At 54.6% G+C, this 20,847-nt stretch overlaps 1 protein-coding gene across 1 annotated transcript in view; it reads right to left on the bottom strand.

Annotated features, from left to right (window-relative positions):
* Positions 1-20,847, bottom strand: part of ADAMTS2 (ADAM metallopeptidase with thrombospondin type 1 motif 2) — a 247,397-nt gene that overhangs the window by 4,035 nt on the left and 222,515 nt on the right. The window contains exons 13-21 of the mRNA XM_060144439.1: positions 19,852-19,985; positions 15,510-15,633; positions 14,402-14,482; positions 12,533-12,699; positions 10,284-10,443; positions 8,290-8,422; positions 7,274-7,481; positions 5,688-5,817; positions 4,684-4,773 (exon numbers count right to left, since the gene is read on the bottom strand). Of these exons, the coding sequence (XP_060000422.1) occupies positions 4,684-4,773; positions 5,688-5,817; positions 7,274-7,481; positions 8,290-8,422; positions 10,284-10,443; positions 12,533-12,699; positions 14,402-14,482; positions 15,510-15,633; positions 19,852-19,985 (1,227 nt within the window). The remainder of the gene's footprint in view (positions 1-4,683; positions 4,774-5,687; positions 5,818-7,273; positions 7,482-8,289; positions 8,423-10,283; positions 10,444-12,532; positions 12,700-14,401; positions 14,483-15,509; positions 15,634-19,851; positions 19,986-20,847) is intronic.

Below are 20,847 nucleotides of genomic sequence, written 5' to 3'. Positions count from 1 at the left end.
AGGAAGGAAAGAGGGGAGGTGGGAAGGAAGGAGGGAGGGAAGGGGCAGCCACTGATGGGGACCACATCTGACATGGTTACTCTGTGCATTAACACAGGGCACGTTCTACATCTGCATGTGAAGCTATGCTAGCTCACTGAAAGTTCTCACAATAACAGACAGGCAGGCCCTCTCCCATTCAGGGCCCGTGGTTCTGACATCTGCCCTCTGCATGGCCATTGCTCCAGCTTATAATTTTCCCTTACAGGCTGGCAACCTACTTAGTTGGACACCAACCTCAAACTCCTGGAGCTTCAAACACTTGGACACAACAGGCTACTAGATACCCCTCAACTCCTGTGGTCCCAAAAGTGGATTCCACATGTCTGGCCCAAGCCCATGGCCTTCACTGGCACCACCCATCTCAGAGAATGGCCCTTCATGTGCACAAGCCAGACCCCGGGCATCCCCTGTGCGGTCATCTCCAGGTCTGTCAGTATTTCCCCTGATGCTCTCAGATGTGTCCACGCTCCCCTCTCTCCTGCCTCCACAGTGCCAAGCTACCTTGCCTCTTGGCTGCAACATGGTAAGAGCTTCCTTTCTGCCTGCCTGTCTCCATTCTTCCTCCTTCTTATCTAGCTATCCTGCTGCAAGCAGAATGATGTTCTTCAGCCGGAGATGTGACCTTGTCACTGTCCAGACTGAAGCCCTTGTATTGCTCCTCCATTGTTTTCAGGGCGAGGACCCGTCCCTTTCACCTCTCCAGTCTCATTCAGGCCTTGATTGCCTTGCTCTGCAGTGTGCTCTCTGTGGCCACAGGGCCTTTGCACATACTGTGCCTCCCCTCTTCCACTTATCCCCGAGGCTCAGCTGAAACACATCTTCCTCAGGCAAGCATCCCTTGACTTCCCTTGCAGTTTAAATCCCCCAGTATGTGGTCTTATGGTGCCATGGGTCTCCCTTTCCCAGCATTCCATCCCAGCTACCAAGTCCACATTTAGTTGTTGGATAAGGTAACTAATGCCTGACTTTTTCATTATCTTGAAGCTCTAAAAGGCAGAGCCCCGAGCTGTATCTGGATGCACCTTTATACCAGAGCCTAGAACAGTGAATTGAAGAATGCATAAAGGTGAAAAAGACCAATGTGAATAATTGAGCAAGTCCAAAACAAGGAAATCATGGATTTTAGAATGTCAGTGCTACAGGGAAGAAGAATACACAGAGGCACGTATCATTAGAGAGGGACCCAACCTGGACTCTGAGCTTCTAAGTGGCCAAAATAAGGAGGAAACACGACAAGGTGCAGGACCCAGGGTATGAAGAGATAAGGACAGATAGGCTGTTTAGGAAAAGCCCTGGTCTTCCTAACCTTGAGATGGAGAAATAGGCCCACATGTGGAGGGGAAAGGCAGATGGCCTTGTGCTGAGGGTCGATTCCAGAAATCAGACTAAAAGATGCTGAGATGTGGCTTTCAGGGTTTTAAAACCTTGGATAAAATTTTACACAGATATCCAATATCTGAGACAGATGAAACCAGAACAGTCCTGTTTGAAGCTGGGCGGGTCATGCTCAGAGCCCCTGCTCCCTTCTCCCCTCCTGGTCCCTCCCCGCTCCCTGGCAGTCACTGGGGTAAGCGTGTGGAAACCACCATGACAGCCCTCAAGGAGATACAAGGGGGCTTTGGTAATACTAGGTGCAGCATCTCCCCCAGGCTTTGGCCATCAGCTGGGGCGGGGAGGCCAGAGGCATAGGCCTCAACAAGGATGCAGCCAGGCCTAGCCGTGCTGCTGGGACTGGGGTCACCCCTGCCACACAGACACCCTCTCCTGTCACTTGTGCCTCTTCCTTCACACAAATAACAAGCATCTCCCTCACTTGTCTTTTACCAGGCTGGGATCCGAGAAGCGGGTGTCATATCAGTCTAGGGTAAGGGTCTGCCAACCACTCTTGTGGGCCAAGTCGGTCCCTCCACCTGGTTTTGTAATCAAAGTTTTATCGGAGCAGCCCTGTTGGTGGCCTGCCCGCAGCTCTAGGCAAGGTTCCCTCAGCAGGTATTTCTCCTGATCTGTTTGGGCAAGGAGACTTAGTGGACGCAGTTCATCAGACACAGTTGTCTTGGTTTCCCGTCTCTTGAGTTGGGAGTCTTTCAATGATCAGAGCTCTGGGCAGGCTGACCCCAGCCACAGCTACTGTGACCCCACCCGAAGGCTGGCATCTGGAACCCGGCCCTGTGTCCTGATGCCCATCTCCATGGCGCTGGGTGGTCGTCCTTTCTCATGGCCTCCCTCCTCCCTGGAACAGGATCCCTTCATGGGAAAGGGAGGGAGAGATGCCCCCTGGCAGGACATGGCCCAGGCCCCAGATTAGGAGGTCCCTGGTTGGACCCTGACCTGCTGTGTGGTTCTTGTCAGCAAGGGGAGTGGACACACAGGCCCTGTGGCTCCTGAGGGTAGGCCTTGGGAGACAAGGCAGGCACAGCTGAGCACACCCGTGTGTAAATGTCACAGGCCAGGCGCTCAGACCTTCGGCTGCCTTGCCCTTCTCCCAACCCAGACTCTCCTAAGACTCTCCTAAGACAGACCTGTTCCCTCCCTGAACAGGTAACCCAAGGCTGACAGCTGTGCCCGGAGCCAGGGTAGTGGCCTGATGGTGGCTCAGGGCATGGTGACCTGGACACTGTCTCAGCTACTAACCCCATCTTCCCACTCCATGGGCTGGGATCCCAAAGATGGGGAGAAGCTCACATGGGGCCCTTTTCCCAACCGTGAGAACTTATCCACAAGGAGACAGCCAAGGTGTTCCTGCAAGGTGCTCCTTTAGCACTAAGGATTCAAAACTCAGAATGCCGGTGGGGTGTCTGCACGAGCTGCTGTCACATTTTGAAAAACGCCTGAGGAGGGGGCACATGCCTCAGTGGGGGAGGGGCCCTCAGGATCTACGTTGGGCAGGGTAAGGGGGACAGAAAAGTCACTGGAATCAGAAACCAAGGAAGTAATGGACCAGAACGGCACCTGCAGCCCTGCAGCACCGTTGGTCACAGAGATGAAGAGAAGGAGGCAGCAGCGTGCCAGACCCAAGCACCCAGTTTCACTGAACTTTTATTGAGTTTATTTGTGGGATGCATGACAGGAAGTCTTTCCACTGTTAGTAAGAGTAAAAGGTCATTTTCACAGTCACTTTGGCACACACTAACGTTGTCTCATAAAAAAACCAGAAAAGCAACGACAATGGAACCTATATAATACGTCATTGAATACATACAAAACACTAATAAAATATCCCTGATAAACCAAAGTGCATATTCCGTATTGCACCTTCCCAGAGTCACTCATGTCACTCGCATTGCCTAAGTCAAAGTTGGAAGTTAACAGTCATGAGAATTAGTATGGGTTACACCGAGTATTTACATAACAGTAACTAGTGCCAGGGGAGGGCTGGGAGCTGTCCAGCGGGGATGCTATGAACAGGGGACGGGGCTGGGGAGAGTGAGGGGTGACCGGCGGGAGTGCTACACTGGTCACGCCCAGGGCCAGGCCAGTCGCCCTCTGGTGTAAGGCAGCGCCGGCAGCAGAGTGCCCGGGGCTCCAACAACAGTCAGTGCCGAAGGGCCGCTCAGGCCATGGAGCGGGTCTCCTTTCCACAGAGGTGAGCCCGTGCCTGGGGCCCTGTACAGACTGGACTGGGAAGCCTTACCCTTGACCAAAGGTGGATGAGCGGGGCACCTCCCTCTAGATTGCACTGCCTGCCTCCTGCCTGGGTTGCTAGCAGCCAATTCTGTTACCTTTCAACTTTAAGGCATCTTCTACATAGTTTTATCTAAGCAAAAAAGCGATAAAAATTGAGGTAATTCTGTAGTTGTTCACATGGGTAGGTGGCCACATCCACGTGAGACAGCCTTTCACTCTCACTCTCTCACGCCCGTGCACAGGGTCGTGTGTGCACGATGAGAAAGGCCATTGGAGCGAATGGACAGAAAATGCAAGTGGTGGTGTGTCCTGATGTCCCACTGCGGGGACACGTCCCCTGCCTCCTCTGCTTGACCTGAACCCCCAAGGGGACAGGGTACGGGGGCCAAGGGTTGTGTGAGCTGGACACAAAGGCCACAGGAAGCAGGCCACAGTCACACGAGTCAGGAGGACACACAGCACAGGGTCAGCAGCAGCAGCAACAGCAGAGGTGGCCAGGGAGCCGCCGACACACTGCTGGAAACGGGCCGGGCGCCCAGGATGGCGAAACAAAACTGCACACCCGTGAGACCCCTCTGGCCTTGCCTCGCTGGTAAGCGGCGTTTGAAAGAGGATGGGCGGGCTCCGCCTCGATTTCCGACCCGCAGCTCCAGCCTGGAGGGATGTGGCCCCGCAAGGCGGTCACCAAGTGGTCACATTCAAACTTTGGCCTCTGGCCCCTCCAGCACCGCGACAGATCTTTGCCCCTTTAAAAGCCATCACCGCGAGGTCCTGGCACCCCCACAAGAGGCCGGTGCCCCGGGCCGTGCCGCTGCGAGACTGGCCCTCCCGGCCAGGCGGCTCCAAAGGGGACAGCCGAGCACAGAGGCCCGGAGAAAACAGATTCAACCAAGAGAGCGCTCAGGAAGAGTCAGGGCAGTTTTCCATAGAAAGAGAGGAGGGGAGCCCACGGCAAGCTCCACAAGGCGCAGGGCATGCACTGGAGGGCAGAGACAGAGTTATAAATGGGCCGGTTACTTGACGAGGTCTTCTGGACTGGTGAGTTGGGGTCTGGTCGGGACAGCCATTGAACTACGTAGCTCTTCTTGGAGGGATCGGAGACGTTTCCTAGAGGGAAAAGAAAGGAGTCTTGGCTGCTGGGGCACCAGGTCTGGGCACCCAACCCACCTACCCCAGGCAGAAGGGCCCCCTGGATTCTGGCATCCCAGGGAGGGGGTGACAGGAGGGCCCCAACTCCCCAGTGTGGCCTGCAAGGCCTCCCTCGGCACAGATGGGCCCCAAGCACCCTGTCCAGGCCCAGTCCTGCCTCTCCCACACCAAGCATCCGGGTCTCAGCTACGCAGAGTAGCTTCAGCTACTATCCCCACACGCAGGCCGTACCAGCGCCTCCTTATCTCTGTACTGTCCTCCAAGTCCCCACCGTGCCCTGCTCTGGGCTGAGCAGTGCCCTGAGTGCTGGCTCTGGAAGTGCAGGGAACAAGTGAATCCTGGATCTACCCTCTCCTCAGCTGGGGGAGGCACACCTGACCCCCCGAGCTCCCTGCTCCGCAGAAGGGACTCATGACTGGATCTACGTCTTCAACGGTTGTGGGGACCGAAAGAGCTGATGTGTGTCCAGCACTTGGCCAGGCATCTACACGCAGCCAGCATTCTGGTTGCTCTCCTTGCAGGGTGACAGGCGCCCCCTACTCATACAGGCACCCCCTACTCGCATGGGCATGGGCTGAGCCCCGATGTGCAGTCACTGTGAATCCGGTTTCTGTCTCCCAGACCAAAAGGGAGTGTCAGGAAGGCAGGGATGGACTGAGTCCACGCCATCCTTCACTAGGGCCTGGCCTGGAGATGAGCATGGCAAATGCCAGTTCCTTCCATTTCCTGCCAGAGAAAGGTCCCAGCCTAGGCCTGGGCGGGCTTAGCTTCTCCTTCAAGTTCACAGATGCTGAGTTCGACCAGTTGTGGGAAGAGCCGCATTTGCCTGGACCGCCGCCCTCCCCTGGGCTTGCTGCATGCAGAAGGCTTACGGGGACAGGGGCCAAGCCTGCAGATCCTGGCCGTCTCAGGCCGCTCCTCCCGGCAGACACCGAAGCTGTCGTCCATGGTTCGGCAGAGCACCGGCCGTTCCTGGGTGCCGTTGCCACAGGTTACCGAACACTGCAGGCAGAGCGTTACCAGTCAGGGCCCGCTTCCCATGCTAGGCTGGGTCTGAAAGGGCTCCCCAGGCGGGTGACCCCACAATACGCGGAAGGTGGGGAGGCACAAAGGGTAGAGGGTGAGCTAGAGGCCTGCCCTGCCTAGCCCTAGCTCCGGGCAGCTGCTTCAATCTCCTGGGCTCTAGAGTGAGTTAGAGAGAACAAATATGCAGGGCCAGATAGGGCCTGGCACTTCTGGCTTCTCAGCGAGCACCTCCCTCCTCTGGCTAGAGGAGGCCCAAGGCCCAGAAGAACTGCTATGCACTGGGGGCCACTGGGAAAGCTCTGCCTGGGTCCAGGAGGCTTCGGCAGAGGACCCTCCCTCCCTCTGGACACAAGGTTCTACACCACCAGCACCCTCACTGTCCCCTCCAGTCTCGGGCCCCCTTGGCCTCACCACATTGGGAGGGACCCGAATGAGCAGTCATGCCCAGACTCGTGGCTCTGCTCACAACTCAACCCAGCCCTGCTAAAGGATGATTCTCAAGTGTTCGCCTTGTGTGTGACAAAGGGTTGACTCAGCAGATGGGGTTGCTCAAACCTGCCCAGTCCCAAGAAAGGCCTATTTTCAGGGCTGGCCCTTGGGCAACTCCTGGGAACCAAGTTCATGGAATGGTCTGTCTGGTAAGAGCGTTTTTGCGTGCCTGTGGCCTCCGATCAGGCTGCACCAATTTGTTCGGTTGGTTTACACCAACAAGATGATTTACGGTGAGCATCCGCTTTCGCTCTGGGGTCTGGGGCTTCAGTAACTGATGTCAGTCACGCAGGCACCTGATGCCTATGTGACTGATCCCCAGTGAACATCCTGGGCACCTAGATGTTTGTGCCTGGTTTCCTCCAGACTTCACCGAACACTTTTTCCCTGTGCTGATTCTACGCTGTGTGCTTTCATTGTAATAAAGCATAACCATGACTACAGCAACTTCTGAGCAAATCTTTGAGCCCAAGGTTGGTCCTGGCAACTCCTGACCCACCAGGCCCGGGGGCTGGATGTTAGTGCTCACATCAGCTCAGCCCTGACCCCAGAACGGCTCCTGCAGCCCGAGACTATCCTTTCCAGTCCAAGTCTAAGCCCTCCCTTGCCCGTGTTTCCTCCTGCAAGTCTGACCAGCCTTCTAGCCACACCTCTGGCCCCCAGAGACAAAAGCCCAGGCTTCCCTTTGTTTCCTGGAGCCCAGGCTGTCCCCAGTCTCCTGGGGGTCCTGTCCCCAGGAGCATGGGAGCCTCTACCCTGCAGAGTAAAGATACACATTCCACTGAGTTTCCCATAGCCATGTGGAACCACGGGTGCCCTGAGACTTACGGGACATGGCCCAGGGCAAGAACTGCATCCAGGCCCAGGTGCAACGCCCTGGCCACTTCAGTCCCACCCAAGCTTGGTTTGGGGGCTGAGGACACAGGGCCGGGGCACTGCTTACCTGGGACCAGGGTCCGGCCCGCCACCGACCGGGACAGAGCTCACGGTTGCAGGCCCGGCGGCCCTCGGGTCGGGCGTCATTGCAGTGCTTGGTGTGCACGGAGCGGGTGGTGTTGTTGTGCAGGGGCTGAACGCAGCGCACGGAGCGAACCTGCATGCCCGTCCGCCCACAGCTCTGACTGCATGCCTCCCACTCGCCCGTGACCCACCTGTCAGGGCAGAGCAGCACACGGTCAGCCCCTGGAGAATCACCCTGGCTGAGGCCCTGGTGGACAGAAGCAAGGCAGCCTGCTCCTCCAGGCGCATCTTTACCTATTGTCAGGAAGGTGCCCTGGAGGCTAGCTGGGCCCCTGCCTGAGGACCTGCAGACGATGAACCCCAAGCATGCCCACGGCTGGGAGATCCTGATTGGGATGTGGCCATGGAGAGCCGGCCTCTGTCTCCTCTTAGGCTCCTGGCTCTGCCCTCTGGCCTCAGCTTCTGCTGACATCACCAACCCTTCCGGGCAGCAGCATGGACACACTCAGCACCTGTCCCCGAACGGCCCCCACCTGCCTTTTACCCACCATCTTCCCCACTCAGGGTCCTGAAAAAGGAACCTGGGCCCAGAAATGCAGCCCTGTCAAACCCCGGAGCCAAAGGGTCATGGCTGTGGCCATTACAAGGCCTCAGCCTCTGGAATGAGCTGCTTGGGAAACATCTACCACCGGACCAGAAGCAAGCCCTGCACCCTCGGAGCCTCAGTTTCCCCATCTGAGCATTACCACTTGTTGTCATTTCTAAGATGCACATTATTGTTTCCGTCTAGCAGGTCTGAAGCAGGGGGGCACTGCACAGCCTGCAACATCTTAGACTCCATAGAACGTGGTGAGTGAGGAAGAATCTGTCAAACGTCTCAGGGCACGTGAGGCTCAGAGCATCCAGGGAACCCGATCCTGCACCACCCTCCGCAGGAGCCCCAGGGCTCTCCCTCCCCTCCTCTAGTAGGGCTGGGGGCCGGGGAGTCCTGGCACTCACACGGGCTGGGAGCACTCCTGTGGGTTGCAAGCCCGGCGGATGGCTTTAGGCTTCGAGACGGAGTCGCAGAAGCCTCGGTGCACCATCTTGTGGTCCAGCCTCCGGCGGCAGCCATACTTGGTGAACTGGGACCCTGAAGACGAGAGCTCGAGGGGGCTCAGTGGGACAGTATGGGCCCTCCAGCAGGCGTGGAGGGGTGGCTCCTCAGGTCACTTAGCCCCGTTCTCCCCGCCCTGCTAATGTCTACCCAGCACCCCAGGCCAAGTGAGGGTGACAGGCCAGGGAGAGTAGCCTCCTTCTCTCCTGCCCTTTGGCTGGCTTCCTGGGGCAGGAGGGAAGGTTCTATTTCCTCTCCCGTTGTTTAGTCATTTACTCCACCTTGAATTAATGTGCTCTGAGGACGTGGCTAAACATGGAATACAGCCTGCAAGGCTCCTCCAGCCAGTCTAGTGTAGCAGTTCTCAGCTGGTGGAGATTTTGCCCCAGGGACAACTGGCAATGTCTGGGACACTTAGTTGTCACAACTGGGGGAGGAGAGGCCACCGACATCTAACAGGTAGAGGCTGGGGATGTTGCTCAGCATCCTACAATGCACGGGACTACCCCCCACAATGGAAAATTATAGACTCCAGAATGTCAACAGTGCCAAGTCTCAAAACCTCAGCCTAGTGGGTTAGACATGAAAGAATATGACTGGGCAGCCTGATCTAGCCTGGGCATCTGGGTGTGTCCCAGGAAACAGAGGATGGAGGTGTGCTGATTTAGTGGGAAAGCGGTGGAAGGGGCTCCCCGGGGAGGAGATGGCCTATGCAGAGGCCCTGAGGCAGGAGCACGGCGTGTCCAGGAAAAGCACTTAAGGCCCGTGTGGACAGGGCTGAGTGAGCAAGGGTTGGGGGTGCCAACGGCAGTGGGAGAAGTCAGCAAGTTGCTTGTACCTTGGAGGCCATGAGGAGAATTTTGTTTTTTACCCCAAGAGCAGAAGGAGCTGCTGAAAACTGTGATCACAGAAAGGGGTATGGTCTGATCTGCCCCTTTAATAGGTCACTCTGAGGGCAAGAGTGGACACACGGGGCCAGCTGGGTAGCGAGGATGGTGCCAGGACTGGGAAGATGGTAACAGCAGATGCGTCCAAGAGATACACAGGAGGGAGACTCAACAGGATGTGCTGATAAAATCCAGGGGGCCGGGAGGCTCAGTGGAAGCCTGGGGTGCCATCCGCCCAGGCAGGAGCACTGGAAGATGAGCCCTCCATCTGCCTGGGCCTGGCAGTGGGTGCCCCGCCCACTGGGCAAACTCCCTCTCTTGTCTAGGTGTGGGACACTTCATGGCACCTGAAGGAGTTCTGTCCTGGCCACCTGCTCCTGCAGGCTGAGCTCTCTTCTCCTGCCTTTTATCTCCTCCAGCCCCATAGGAGCAGTGACTACACTGAGCAGATCAGAACTTCCTGTCTGTCTGTTATGTCCCACCCAACTGTGGACTCTTTGAGGTCCAAAGCAGGTGGGACCTCTCTGCACCCAGCCCTGCCCCAGGGAGGCAAGGCCTTTCTGCATTTGGAAAGGAGGGATCTTAGGAGGGATCTCTGTAGAGAGGGCCTCTTCATTGGTCTCCAGCATGGCCTGAGCCTTTCCTGTGACCTGCCTCGTGGTGTCACAGTAATCCATCCAAGCCACACCCTCACAGCAACCTCCCGCCAGGCCGAACCTCCCTCTCACACCATGCAGGTGGGTGCTGGTGTCATCCAAGCCCCACACATGCCCCCTGGCTGCCCTGAGCACCTGCTCTTCCTGCCCACCCTCTGGCACCTCCCTAGTGGGGCTAGGCCCTTGTCACCCAGGCAAAGGTCACTGGTTTGGGTCTAGTGTTCTCATACCTGGCACATCCCTCATGCCAGGCGGTCAGCAGGGACCATGGACTTAGGAAGCTCCTCATCCAGGAGACCCCTCCCGCTCGGCCCCAACCTCCTCTGGGGCCCCAACTCTGAGAAGGCCCCTCACCTCCACCGCAGGGCTTGGAGCAGGGAGACCACTTCTTCAGGGCCCACTCGTAGCCCACGGAATTGTCCTCCAGGACATTGTTGCCGTCCACATTGAGCGAGTCCTCATGGATCATGTATTTGTAGGTCAGCGAGATGCGGGCGTCCCCCTGCGGGATGACCTGCCCCGGAGACGGACGTGAATGTGTCTGCCCACCACCACCCTCCCTCGGCGACCAGGTTAGGAAAGTCAGCCCGAGAAACATGCGCGGCCAAGTCTCATTAGTCACGGTACTCAGGTTCTAGAAAGTCCCAGCAAACACCGAATCTGCCAGTACTGAACCGCTGCTCGCAGGGGAACATGGCATCAGGGCCTGCGAACCTCTGGTCGTGACAGTTTCATTAACAGTCAATGCATAAGCTTATTCTATGTGCGTTTCTGTTTAAAGACACCTTAATTAGTACATGCCATTGATTCATTAACACTGAACTCACGGCCAGCACCTGGTTACTTGTGCCTGGACGCAGCTCATCTAACACATGCGCTCTCTCCTTAGGGTAAACCTGCAGCTTCCTGATCAGAGGAACACCAGACCCATGCTTGGGGCCATTTTAAACAATGAAATCATCCCCCAAAAGCACAAAAATGCGGACAACATGGCAGTAAATAGAGTGTGAAAAAGACGCTTGTTTGCAGTAGCAGCTGAAACAAGAAGCAGAGCCTTGCCTGTTTCCGCCTCCTCACATTTTCCCCTGCTCCACTGCAAGTACAGGCAGACCTTGCTTTACGGCGCTTTGTTTTACTGCGCTTCGCAGATATTACGTTTTTTTGGGTTTCTTTTCTTTTTTGCGGTATGCGGGCCTCTCACTGTTGTGGCCTCTCTCATTGCGGAGCACAGGCTCCGGACGCGCAGGCTCAGCAGCCATGACTCACAGGCCCAGCCACTCCGCGGCATGTGGGATCTTCCCGAACCGGGGCACGAACCTGTGTCCCCTGCATCGGCAGGCGGACTCTCAACCACTGCGCCACCAGGGAAGCCCCGTTTATTTACAGATTAAACTTTTGTGGCAGCCCCACATCCAGCAAGTCTATTGGTGCCATTTGTCAACAGGATTTACTCACTTTGTGTCTTTGGGTCACATTTTGGTAATTCCCACAATATTTCAAACTTTTTCATTATTATTACTTTTATTATGGTGATCTCTGATCAGTGATCTTTGATGTTATTGTTGTAACTGATTTTTTGCTTTGTATTTTTAATCAAGGTATGTACATTGTTTTCCTTAGACCTAAGGCTATCACACACACTGGGAAACCAAAACGTTCACGTGACTTGCGTTATTGCCATATTCACTTTACTGCGGTGGTCTGGAACCGATCCTGCAGTATCTCCTGAGGTATGCCTGTATTGATTTTGGGATTAGACATACTTTCAGTAGGTGAATTTACCAATACAGAAATGGCAGATACTGAAGCCTGACTGTATATGCACTGACAAAGGCAGGGCACCAAAGGCGTTTCTGGGGATGCAGAGTACATGCAGCCGAGGTGAGCAGAGCAGAGCACGGTGCACATGAAACACCCCATCCCCACAGCTGCGCACTCTGGTGTGGGGCGCTGGGTCCGGGTGCCTGAACCCAACCATGGTGTGCTCACCTTAACGGAGGGGCAAAAGTCATCTGAGCCTTACCTGTAGTGTTTTAACTTTTTTTACTGATAAAATGTATTATGTATGCAATTAAAGTTAATTTTTAATAAGTGAATCAGGAAATCAAGCCCCCTCTGTACTCCCATCACCAGGAGCAGCCTGTGGTCCTGGACTCAGGAGACCTGGGGTCCAGTCCTGTTCAGGGACAAAGTCTAGTGTGACCTGGGTCTAGCAGTCCAATTTCCTGAGCCTCATTGGTCACCCCCAGAGAGTGGCTGGGTTTGGATACAGTGGTAGACATGAATAAGCATGATGAAAAGTGGTCATGAATGTCACCCAGAGGGGGAAACCTAATCGCTTGCAGGGGATTTTGTCTTTAGTCACCCAGGGGTCGATACAGGGCCCAGAGCCCAACTGGTGGCTCCATGTCTGTTCCTTGCTCTGACACAGAGATAGAGACCCTTGGTCCAAAAGTCAGGCCAGAGAGGCCGTTCAGAGCATGGTCCGAAGTATGCAGGGAGGCTCAGGGTTCCCAGGCACCCCTCCATCCCTTCCCTAGCAGCTACTTGCCCCCTGTCTGGGCAGCCAGGACGCAGTGGGCCTGGCCCCTGCCTCGACTTACCAGCACAGTGATGGTCCCGTGGAGGGGGCCCATGGTCTGCAGCGTCTCCCGGCCATCCTCATCCCGGTACTCCCACTCCACACCCATGGCAATGAAGGATTTGGAGTTGGGATCCACGTCATTCTCTTCATTTAAAATGAACTTGCCTGTTTCCAGGTTCTTGACGGCTGAGAACGGCAGAAGACAGCCAGTGTCACCCAGGGGCAGAACTGCGGGAAGGCTGGCAGGGTATGCTGGTTTGAACAGGTTGGGGGAGTTACAGGGAGCAGAGCCCCTCGTCTCCCAGCTGTCTTCTGCCAGGGGCCCGTCAGTCCCACTGACAGCCCAAATCACCTTGGGAACCTGACTTGCCCTTTGTCTCTCAGCCAAAACTAAGTTTCCCTCTAACCCTGCCCTTCTGCCAGGCCCAGGGCCCTTTCCTGGATCTGTCCCTCAGGCCCTGAAGGAGATGCTGCATGGCAAGGGACTCGGCAGGCATCAAGGCCACCTACTTGCTGTCTACTTGGAACACTCAGTGGGCTCTCAGAGCCACTGCCCTCCCTGCCCCAGCCCCCCGGGTGAGGGGCATCTGCTGGACACCAGGGCACAGGGCTGGGTGAGGGCTTCCTTTCCTGGGGTGAGCATACGTTCCATATGTCTCCCCACCCTGCTGGTAACTGTGGCTCAGCCTGGGTCCCCACCAGTTCCCTACAACCCAAAGAGGCCTGACCTGGCCCGGGGACCACTCAGGCCACTAGGCATCCACAAAGAATGTCTAGGAGCCAAGAATCCACTGGTCAGGAAGCCCCACGCTTCCCACAGCGGAAGGTGTCTGCTGGGGGTCTGCTGGAAGATTTTAGGTGGTGTCACAGACTGGGCACAAAAATCATGGGATCACAGAGTTAGGAAATCATTCCCTTCACAAGTCTCCTGGAATCCCCTGAGAGCCTCAGCGGGCGCCAGGAGGTCCTCAGCTTTTCACTAACCCTCCCTCCTCTTGTGCAGGGAGAGCAGGAAACAGTGTTTAGATAGAAGTGTCTTTTTTTTCAGGGATCAACTTTCATATTTGCCTTCTACTTAAGGGAAGTGCCACTGGCTTTGCATTTTGGGATAGCAACATAAAGTCTCCTCTTAAAATAAGGAAGAAAGAAAAATTCATATTAAAAAGAGTGGTTGTCTGTCTCGCGTCAGTGGCGGGGGCCAGATGGAGGCAGTCATGGAGCCCCTGACCCAGTCTGGCCTCCAGGGCACAGGGAGGAAGGTCGGGGCCCAAATTGGAGGAAGAGACTTGTATGGGGTCCCCTCAGTGACCTACTTCCTACTTCACTTCCTCCTTCGGCCTTACATCTTGGTGGGGGGCATGGATGGGTGAAGCCCCTTTGAGGAGCCCTAGGCAGCCTGGAGGAGCACAGCCCCACAGGGAGCTGCCATGTGAGAAGGGGGCACTCAGAGTTGTTAGAACATCCAAATTTTCAACAGATGCCAGGAATCCCTATTCCAAAAGAATCACTTGAATTTAAAATGAAATTAAATGAAAAAATGCAAATACGTCATAGAAGCCCATCTACCAGCTGGCCTCAGCAGCCGCTGCTTAAGGACCTTGCCTGCCTTCCAGTGGACAGGGGGCTTCCCCCTTGGCCTCAAGATGGACTTAGGGTGGGGAGGTGTGGCATGTTTTAAACACATGTCTCTCCACAGCTGCTGCCAGGGAAGCCCTCTGATCCCAACCCCTGGCCTCTCCATTGGGAAATGATTCCAGAAGACGTCCACCAGGTGGGCCAGACCAGGGACAGGGGAGATGGGGCTGCAGCCACGCCTCTCAGCTGGGCCCCTGATCCCTGGAAGAGTCAGGCTGCAGATTCACCGCACTGCCTGGGCTCCGACACTCACCCAGGTGGTGGCTGGTGGTGTCTGCCTCCTGGATAAGCAGGTGTCTGGCTCCTGCCGGGATCTCAAACATCTTGATGTAACCTTTGTTGGGATGTGGGGAGACAAAGCCAAATGAGAAGGGAGAGGCCGTCGAATGCAGACAATGCCAGGAGGGCCTTGCCCTCGAGGGTGGTTCCAGAGCCCCCAATGTTTTATGGGCTCTGACTGCCCACCCAGAGAGGGGTCCACGGGAAAGCTAGCACATCCCAGCCAGCCACAGCCCTTTGCTCATCTTCAAATCCAGGGGCTCCTTCAGCCTCCTCCATTGAAAACTTAGTGGGCGTCCTCGTGAGCGTGCCTGGAGTCACACCTGGGCACGGAGCTAAGATGCCACATCCAGCAGGGAGGCCTTCAGCAAGCTGCTTGCCCTCCCTGGACCTCGGCGGCTTAATCCGCAAACTGAAGACAGCCTGCTCACGTGGGGCGATGCAGAAGGTCAGCTCCTGGCACCCTGGCACCAGCTCTGAGTGGAGTCTGGCAGGTTTGTCCCATGGCCTTCTTCCAAAAGAGGTGAACCAAAGTGGCTTCTCACCATTTGGGACAGAGGTAGAGCAGTCAGCTGCTGCAAGCCCACCCAGAGCACCGAAGCCAGACGGAGGTACCACTGTGGAAGGAGGCTCACCAAGCGGTCTGTTTTCCCAGAGCCCACCTTGGCCAGGGACCCCAAGTTCCCCATCCCCATCCTGTGGCCCTGTGGGGACAGGCTTACATGTCCCTAGGCCACAGGCTGCACTGACAGCCCATCAAAGTCCTGCTGACAGGTGGCTGGGGGTAGCGAGCAAGGGAGGCCAGCTGGCGACCGGAAAGCCTTGGAGGGCTGGGGAGGGTGCCCTCAAGTAAAGACTTCTAAGACCCACCCTGTGCACATATACCCTGGCATTATCCCTGTCCCTGCCCACCCTGGGGCCTGGCGCAGCTGCCCCGACCTGATTCTCTCTCCACCTCACCCTCCCAGACTTACACCCCCTCTCCCGCAAACATCTGAGAACCCGGTCAGAGCCACCCGGCCAGGTGCTGTAGACATTCAGGCCTGGGTGCCCTGGGCAGGGGGAGGGAGGGGCGCACTCACCGAGCTTCTTGGGCGAGCGTGTGAATGTGCCCTTGACCACCTTGCAGTGGGAATTGTCCCCTCCACACACACCACACTTGTCCTCCTGCTTGCTGGAGCCGATCACCCCGTCGCAGCCCACCTTCTGCAGAGGGGTGGGGAGGTGCAGTGTACACTCAAGACTCCCTCTCCCTACCTGTTCCCTCCACAGCCCAGGTCAGGGCACCCCTTCTTAGCAGTTCCTGATGCAGGGGAAGGAGAGGGGGCTTTGGAGCAAGACAGACCCTGTGTGCCCACCCAAGGACCAGCCTTTCCCCCTCACTCATCCACTTGTCTGGACAGTGTGACCTGTGGAGGGCTCTGTACAGCCTGAACAGGGCCTGGTCCTGAAGCTGCCCTGCCACAGCACGCTGGTGTCCTAATGGACATATCAGACATGGCCTCTGCCCCTTCTCCCAGCTGTCCACGCAGCACAGCCCCAGAGGCGGTCCCTCCATGGCTCGCACCCAAAGCTTAGGCCAAGATGTCCCTCCCTCACACTGCCCCCAGGAACAATGTCCTCTTCAGTCTGTCTCGGGGTGTCTGGGAAGGAGGTGACAAGAGTTGGTAGGAACACTTTTGCCTTCATTCTCTCAACCAATCCTCTCAACACTGTCCACTCTAGTATTGAAAATTGTTCCACACAGAGCAGGGACGTTCCTTGCCCAGGGCCACCTGGCAGAGGCAGTAACAAATTCCGGTTCTGTTACTCTCGATAGCCCTGCTGATAGCACACCATTCCCAGGGCCCCAGAGCTCTGCGGGGAGCAGACCCTGGGTTTGAACACACTGCCTGAGGCCACTTTCATATCCATGACCACACTCAGCAGGGAAGACAACCTCTCCTCCTAGCTGGTCTGCTCGCCGTCTGATCTGAGTGCACCATAGCACCACAGGTTTCCCTCTTTGCCCTGGCTGCCAGGAAGCCCAGAGCCAATTCACCCCTCAGGATCCTCCTATCACCGCCTCTTGTGAGACTGCTTCCTTTCCCTTTGCTCTTTGGTTTATTTATTTTTTTTTGATACATCTTTTTCGTATTTTATTTTTGCTTTTTTAAAATACACACTTAAAAAATTTTTTTTTATTGCTTCACAATATTCTGTTAGTTTTGCTCTTTGATTTCTGACTTTTGTCTTACAAAGACCTTTGAGGGCAGGGTCTCTAGACTATGAAGGGGCTACAGAGCCACTTCCTGGCAATGCAGTCTCAGAGAAACTTCGAGTTTGTTTCCACATTTGTGACATGGAGTCAGAGCAGCAAGGCCTGCCAGGGCTGTTGCCCAGATGAGAGGATATGGTCCTTGTAAACAGTCACACGTTGCCTGAAGGATGAAGCTGATGCTGAGGAGGAGGGAAGAGAAAGAGGGGAGGAGGGAGAGGAAGGGAGGGAGGGGAGAACCTCCTGTCCAGCCAGGGCAGTTGTGATATTGTGATTTATGAGATATATATATATATATATTTGGTCTTCATCCAGTTTCTGGCTAGACCTCCTAAAACCCTTGGAATTTTCTGTGGTGAGAGCCATAAAGCTGTCTTTATGGGGGGGGGGTTGAGTAGGTGGTCAGTGACCCATTATTTAGTCAGTCATGCCTGTAATGAAGTCTCCATAACAACCCAAAAGGGTGGGGTTTGGAGAGCTTCTGGGTTGGTGAACACATAGAGATTTGTGTTCCAGCATGTGCAGCATGCTCTGGAAGGGCCTGGAAGCGCCATTCCTTCCTACATACCTTACCCTAAGCATCTTCCATCTGCCTGTTCCTGAGCTATATCCCTCTATAATAAACTGGTAATCTAGTAATTGTTTTTTGAGTTCTAAGAGTCACTCTAGCAAATTAATTGAACCCAAGGAAGGGGTTGTTGGAACTTCCAATCTACAGCCTGTTAATCAGAAGCACAGGTGACAACTTGGACTTGTGATTGGCATCTGAAGGCAGGGGGCCGTCTTATAGGACTGAGGCCTTAACTTGTGGGATCTGATGCTATCTCTGGGTAGGTAGTGTCAGAACTGAGTTAAATTTTAGGACACTGCCAACTAAAAATTGGCACTTGCCTTCTGCTTCTACAAGGATTAGGTCACTAGCCACTGCAGTCGCTGACTTTCAACACACCAGAAAGTTCAGGGTGGAGATCAGGAATGAGGCACTCTTGTGCTCTGGGAAAAACTGGCAGAACAGGCCTTCAGAGAGTTAGATATTTTCAGGAGAAGATTTTATGAACCCATAAATTCTTGTATCTTCTATCTAAGAAAGCACCAAAATCATTAATGGCGACATCTGCTCCTGGTGACCAGCAGCAAGTTTTTTTCAGTCCACAACATCCAGCTGGTGTCAGAGAATTTCTTGTTGGACATGTAGGGGAAAATACCCCAAACTGGGATTGGAATCAGAATCTTTATGGCCTCATTTAATTCTTGATTCCCTGCTCTGTGTGTGTGTGGTGTGTGTGTGTGTGTGTGTGTGTGTGTCTTTATTCTCCTGACATGTCTTTTGCTATCATTTCTCTTTGAAACTTCCTGAGTCATTGTGTTTTGATGTTCTCTCATTGACAGCATCCACTTGGATATTAGATTCTTTTAAGAGTGTCACATTCACATGTATTGTGGGGACTCCTACATTTCATCTTATCACTCCCATTTCCTTTGTGTGTTTTTGTTCTTTCTGTCTCCTTTGTTTTCTAACTTTTGCAATGTGACCATAGATAAATGCAAACATTTTCTAATTATGCAAAACTCTATCATTCTACTGTTATCTGTTCAAAGTCACCATTAATTAATGAAATACCCTATTCTTCTCCAGTTGTCAATGTCAGGAGTGAAGCTCTAGACACGCCCACTAACCAAGAGGGTGAATTAGTGTTCCTCCTTCCCTGTTATGTTTGTACCATACGCACAGCTGCCATCTAAAGCTACTTCCACTACTAAATGTTTCCCATGCTACGGCCTCTCTTAATCAGAGTTTTTAATATTTTCTCTGTGTTATGATGTTTTGACATCTTAAAAATCTTGCTAGTCAAGAAGAGCTAGCCAGTTCTTAGGGACAGCAATGGAAGCACACCTTTCATACACAAACCAACTGATTTCTCGCTTTATCAAACTCTCACACACTAAGCCAATATGTCTCTGCCCTAAATCATCCCAGGGTCAGATACTAGGAATCTAGAGACCACTCCTGCCAGAATTATTCAAACTGGCCAATCCCAAGCTGTTTACTCTGCTTGCCTTGCCTTTCCCATGGAAACCCCAATAAAAGCTTTGGCCCAGACTTTCTCCTGCTGCCTCTGCCTCGCAGCTGAATCTGGTGCTTCTCCATGTGGCCCTGCACAGCATGCCATACCCTTCCCTCAGGAAATGTAAGTAATCAGTTCTTCTTTCAATGGCACTGACTTCTCTGTGTCATCATTCGGTCACCTCCATCAATTAGAACCCCTCAGGTACAGGGGAGACACTGCTGTCTTTAAGTATTTGGCTGAGCGTTTGGAGTGTGAGCAGACTGTATGGCCTGCCCTCCCTGCTGGCTGCAGTCCTACTGAAATCACGTGGTTGGAGAGAACCCCTGAGCTTGCCTCCAGCTGCTCCACACCCCACCTCCCTGCTCTTCCAGCCTCACCCGTCTCCGCCAGGGGCCCTGTGGCATTCTGCCAGGCTCTCTGCCAGGGACATCCTGAGGATGCTCGTTTCTCAGGAAGGTAAGATGAGAATCAGCCTCTTGGACACCTACAATCAGTCTCATCTACACAGAGGCTTCCAGGCATTTCTAGGGGACGGGCCAGTTCTGCACTCATGTTACTATTTTATGCCGAGTGTGCCCCACAGTTGTCTCTTGTAACAGCCTAAGATCGAAGCCAAAGACAATAAAGTAACAGAAAACACAGCAGGGCATTTCTACAAAGAGCCAAACCAACGAGAGCCATGGTGGGCCACCCTGATCGAGGGTAAGCTGTCCAGTGCCCAGAGGAGTGCAAGGACATGGCAGTGCTTCACAAGGGGTCCCCCAGGGACCATGTGCATCAAGATCACCTGGTAAAACTGGTAAAACTCATGCTCTGGGCCACAGCCTCAACCTACGTAAGCAGAATCTCTGAGGTGGAGCCCCAAGCTCCTCAGGTGGTTCCTCAGACTCGAGTCTGAGAACGCTTGTCATGGAGCGGGGCAGCAGGGAGCAGGGGGTGGGAACCAACATTTGCTGAGAGCCTGCCCTGATCTAGATGCTGTTTGCAACACTTTGCAAGCTCAACCTCAGTGAATCCTCCCAAAGCCCCAAAAAGCGGAGGCCGTGAGCTGCGGCTGCCCCTGCTCCTGTGGCACCGCACTGGCCTCGTGGCACTCACCCTGCAGTCCCCGCGCACGCAGAGGCTGAAGGCGTCCTTGTAAGAACAGCGCGTCCCATCATGCACCATGCGCTTCATGGACACCACCTCCCCAGTCTCCTTGGACTCACAGTAGAGGTGGCATCTCTCTTTGGCTGGAAGGGAAGCAGTGGGGTGTTGGTGAGGAGGGCCAGCTGCACCGCTCACTTTGCTTGCAGTTTCCTTCCCAAGTTTGCTAAAGGGAAGCACCCTGCAAGGAGAAACTCTCACCCAGGAGGGTCTTCTTATGATTCACCCAGCCCCCTACATGCCTGCCCTGGGCCGGGAGAGAAAGCGAAAGGGAGCAGATAACTGCAACCCCCTTCGTGACCCTGTTGTGTGGGACTTAGGAAGAGCTTTTCCCAACTGCGCCAGGCTGTTGTTGGTGCAGCCAGGTCTCAGATTCCCGAGGCCCTGCCCAGAGACCCCCATATCGAGGGGAAGGGAAAATGGCTGTTTGCCAGGTCTCTACCTGGAGACCCTTTTCAGTCAACCTCTGAAACCCCAAATGAGATGCCCCCTGCTTCAGTCTCGGGTCTCTGGCACCTTCCCTTCTCAGCATTTACCTCCGTGGTCACTACGACACCACGTCACTGTTTGATTTTTCGCCAGACCAAAGCCTCGCTCTGAGAGGGGGATCTGTCTGCTCTGGCACCGCCTCTTTGAATGCACACGTGGGGCTTTTTGCAACAGGTGCTCAGCCGGTGTGACACACATGGGGTGATGGAGACAGCAGAGCATGCCCCAGTCCCCACTCCCCTCCTCTGCCCAATGCCTGGAAGGAACAGAAACTGTGTTTCTCCATCATTTAGTGGGAGGGGGACCCAAATGAAATATAAACACTCTCATGCTTGAAACTACCAGACTTTTCAGTTCTAGGAGCCAACAAATGCCTTTTGATGCTTAAACCAGTGCAAGTCACTTGGAACTGAGAGCTCCCACTGAAAGATGAGAGGTCAGAAGTAACCTGATTCCTTG

The sequence above is a fragment of the Lagenorhynchus albirostris genome, chromosome 3 (genome assembly GCF_949774975.1).
Source record: "Lagenorhynchus albirostris chromosome 3, mLagAlb1.1, whole genome shotgun sequence".
Classification (NCBI taxonomy): Eukaryota; Metazoa; Chordata; class Mammalia; order Artiodactyla; family Delphinidae; genus Lagenorhynchus; species Lagenorhynchus albirostris.
The sequence above is the reverse complement of the archived record's forward strand: the minus strand, read 5'-3'. Positions and strand labels throughout refer to the sequence as shown.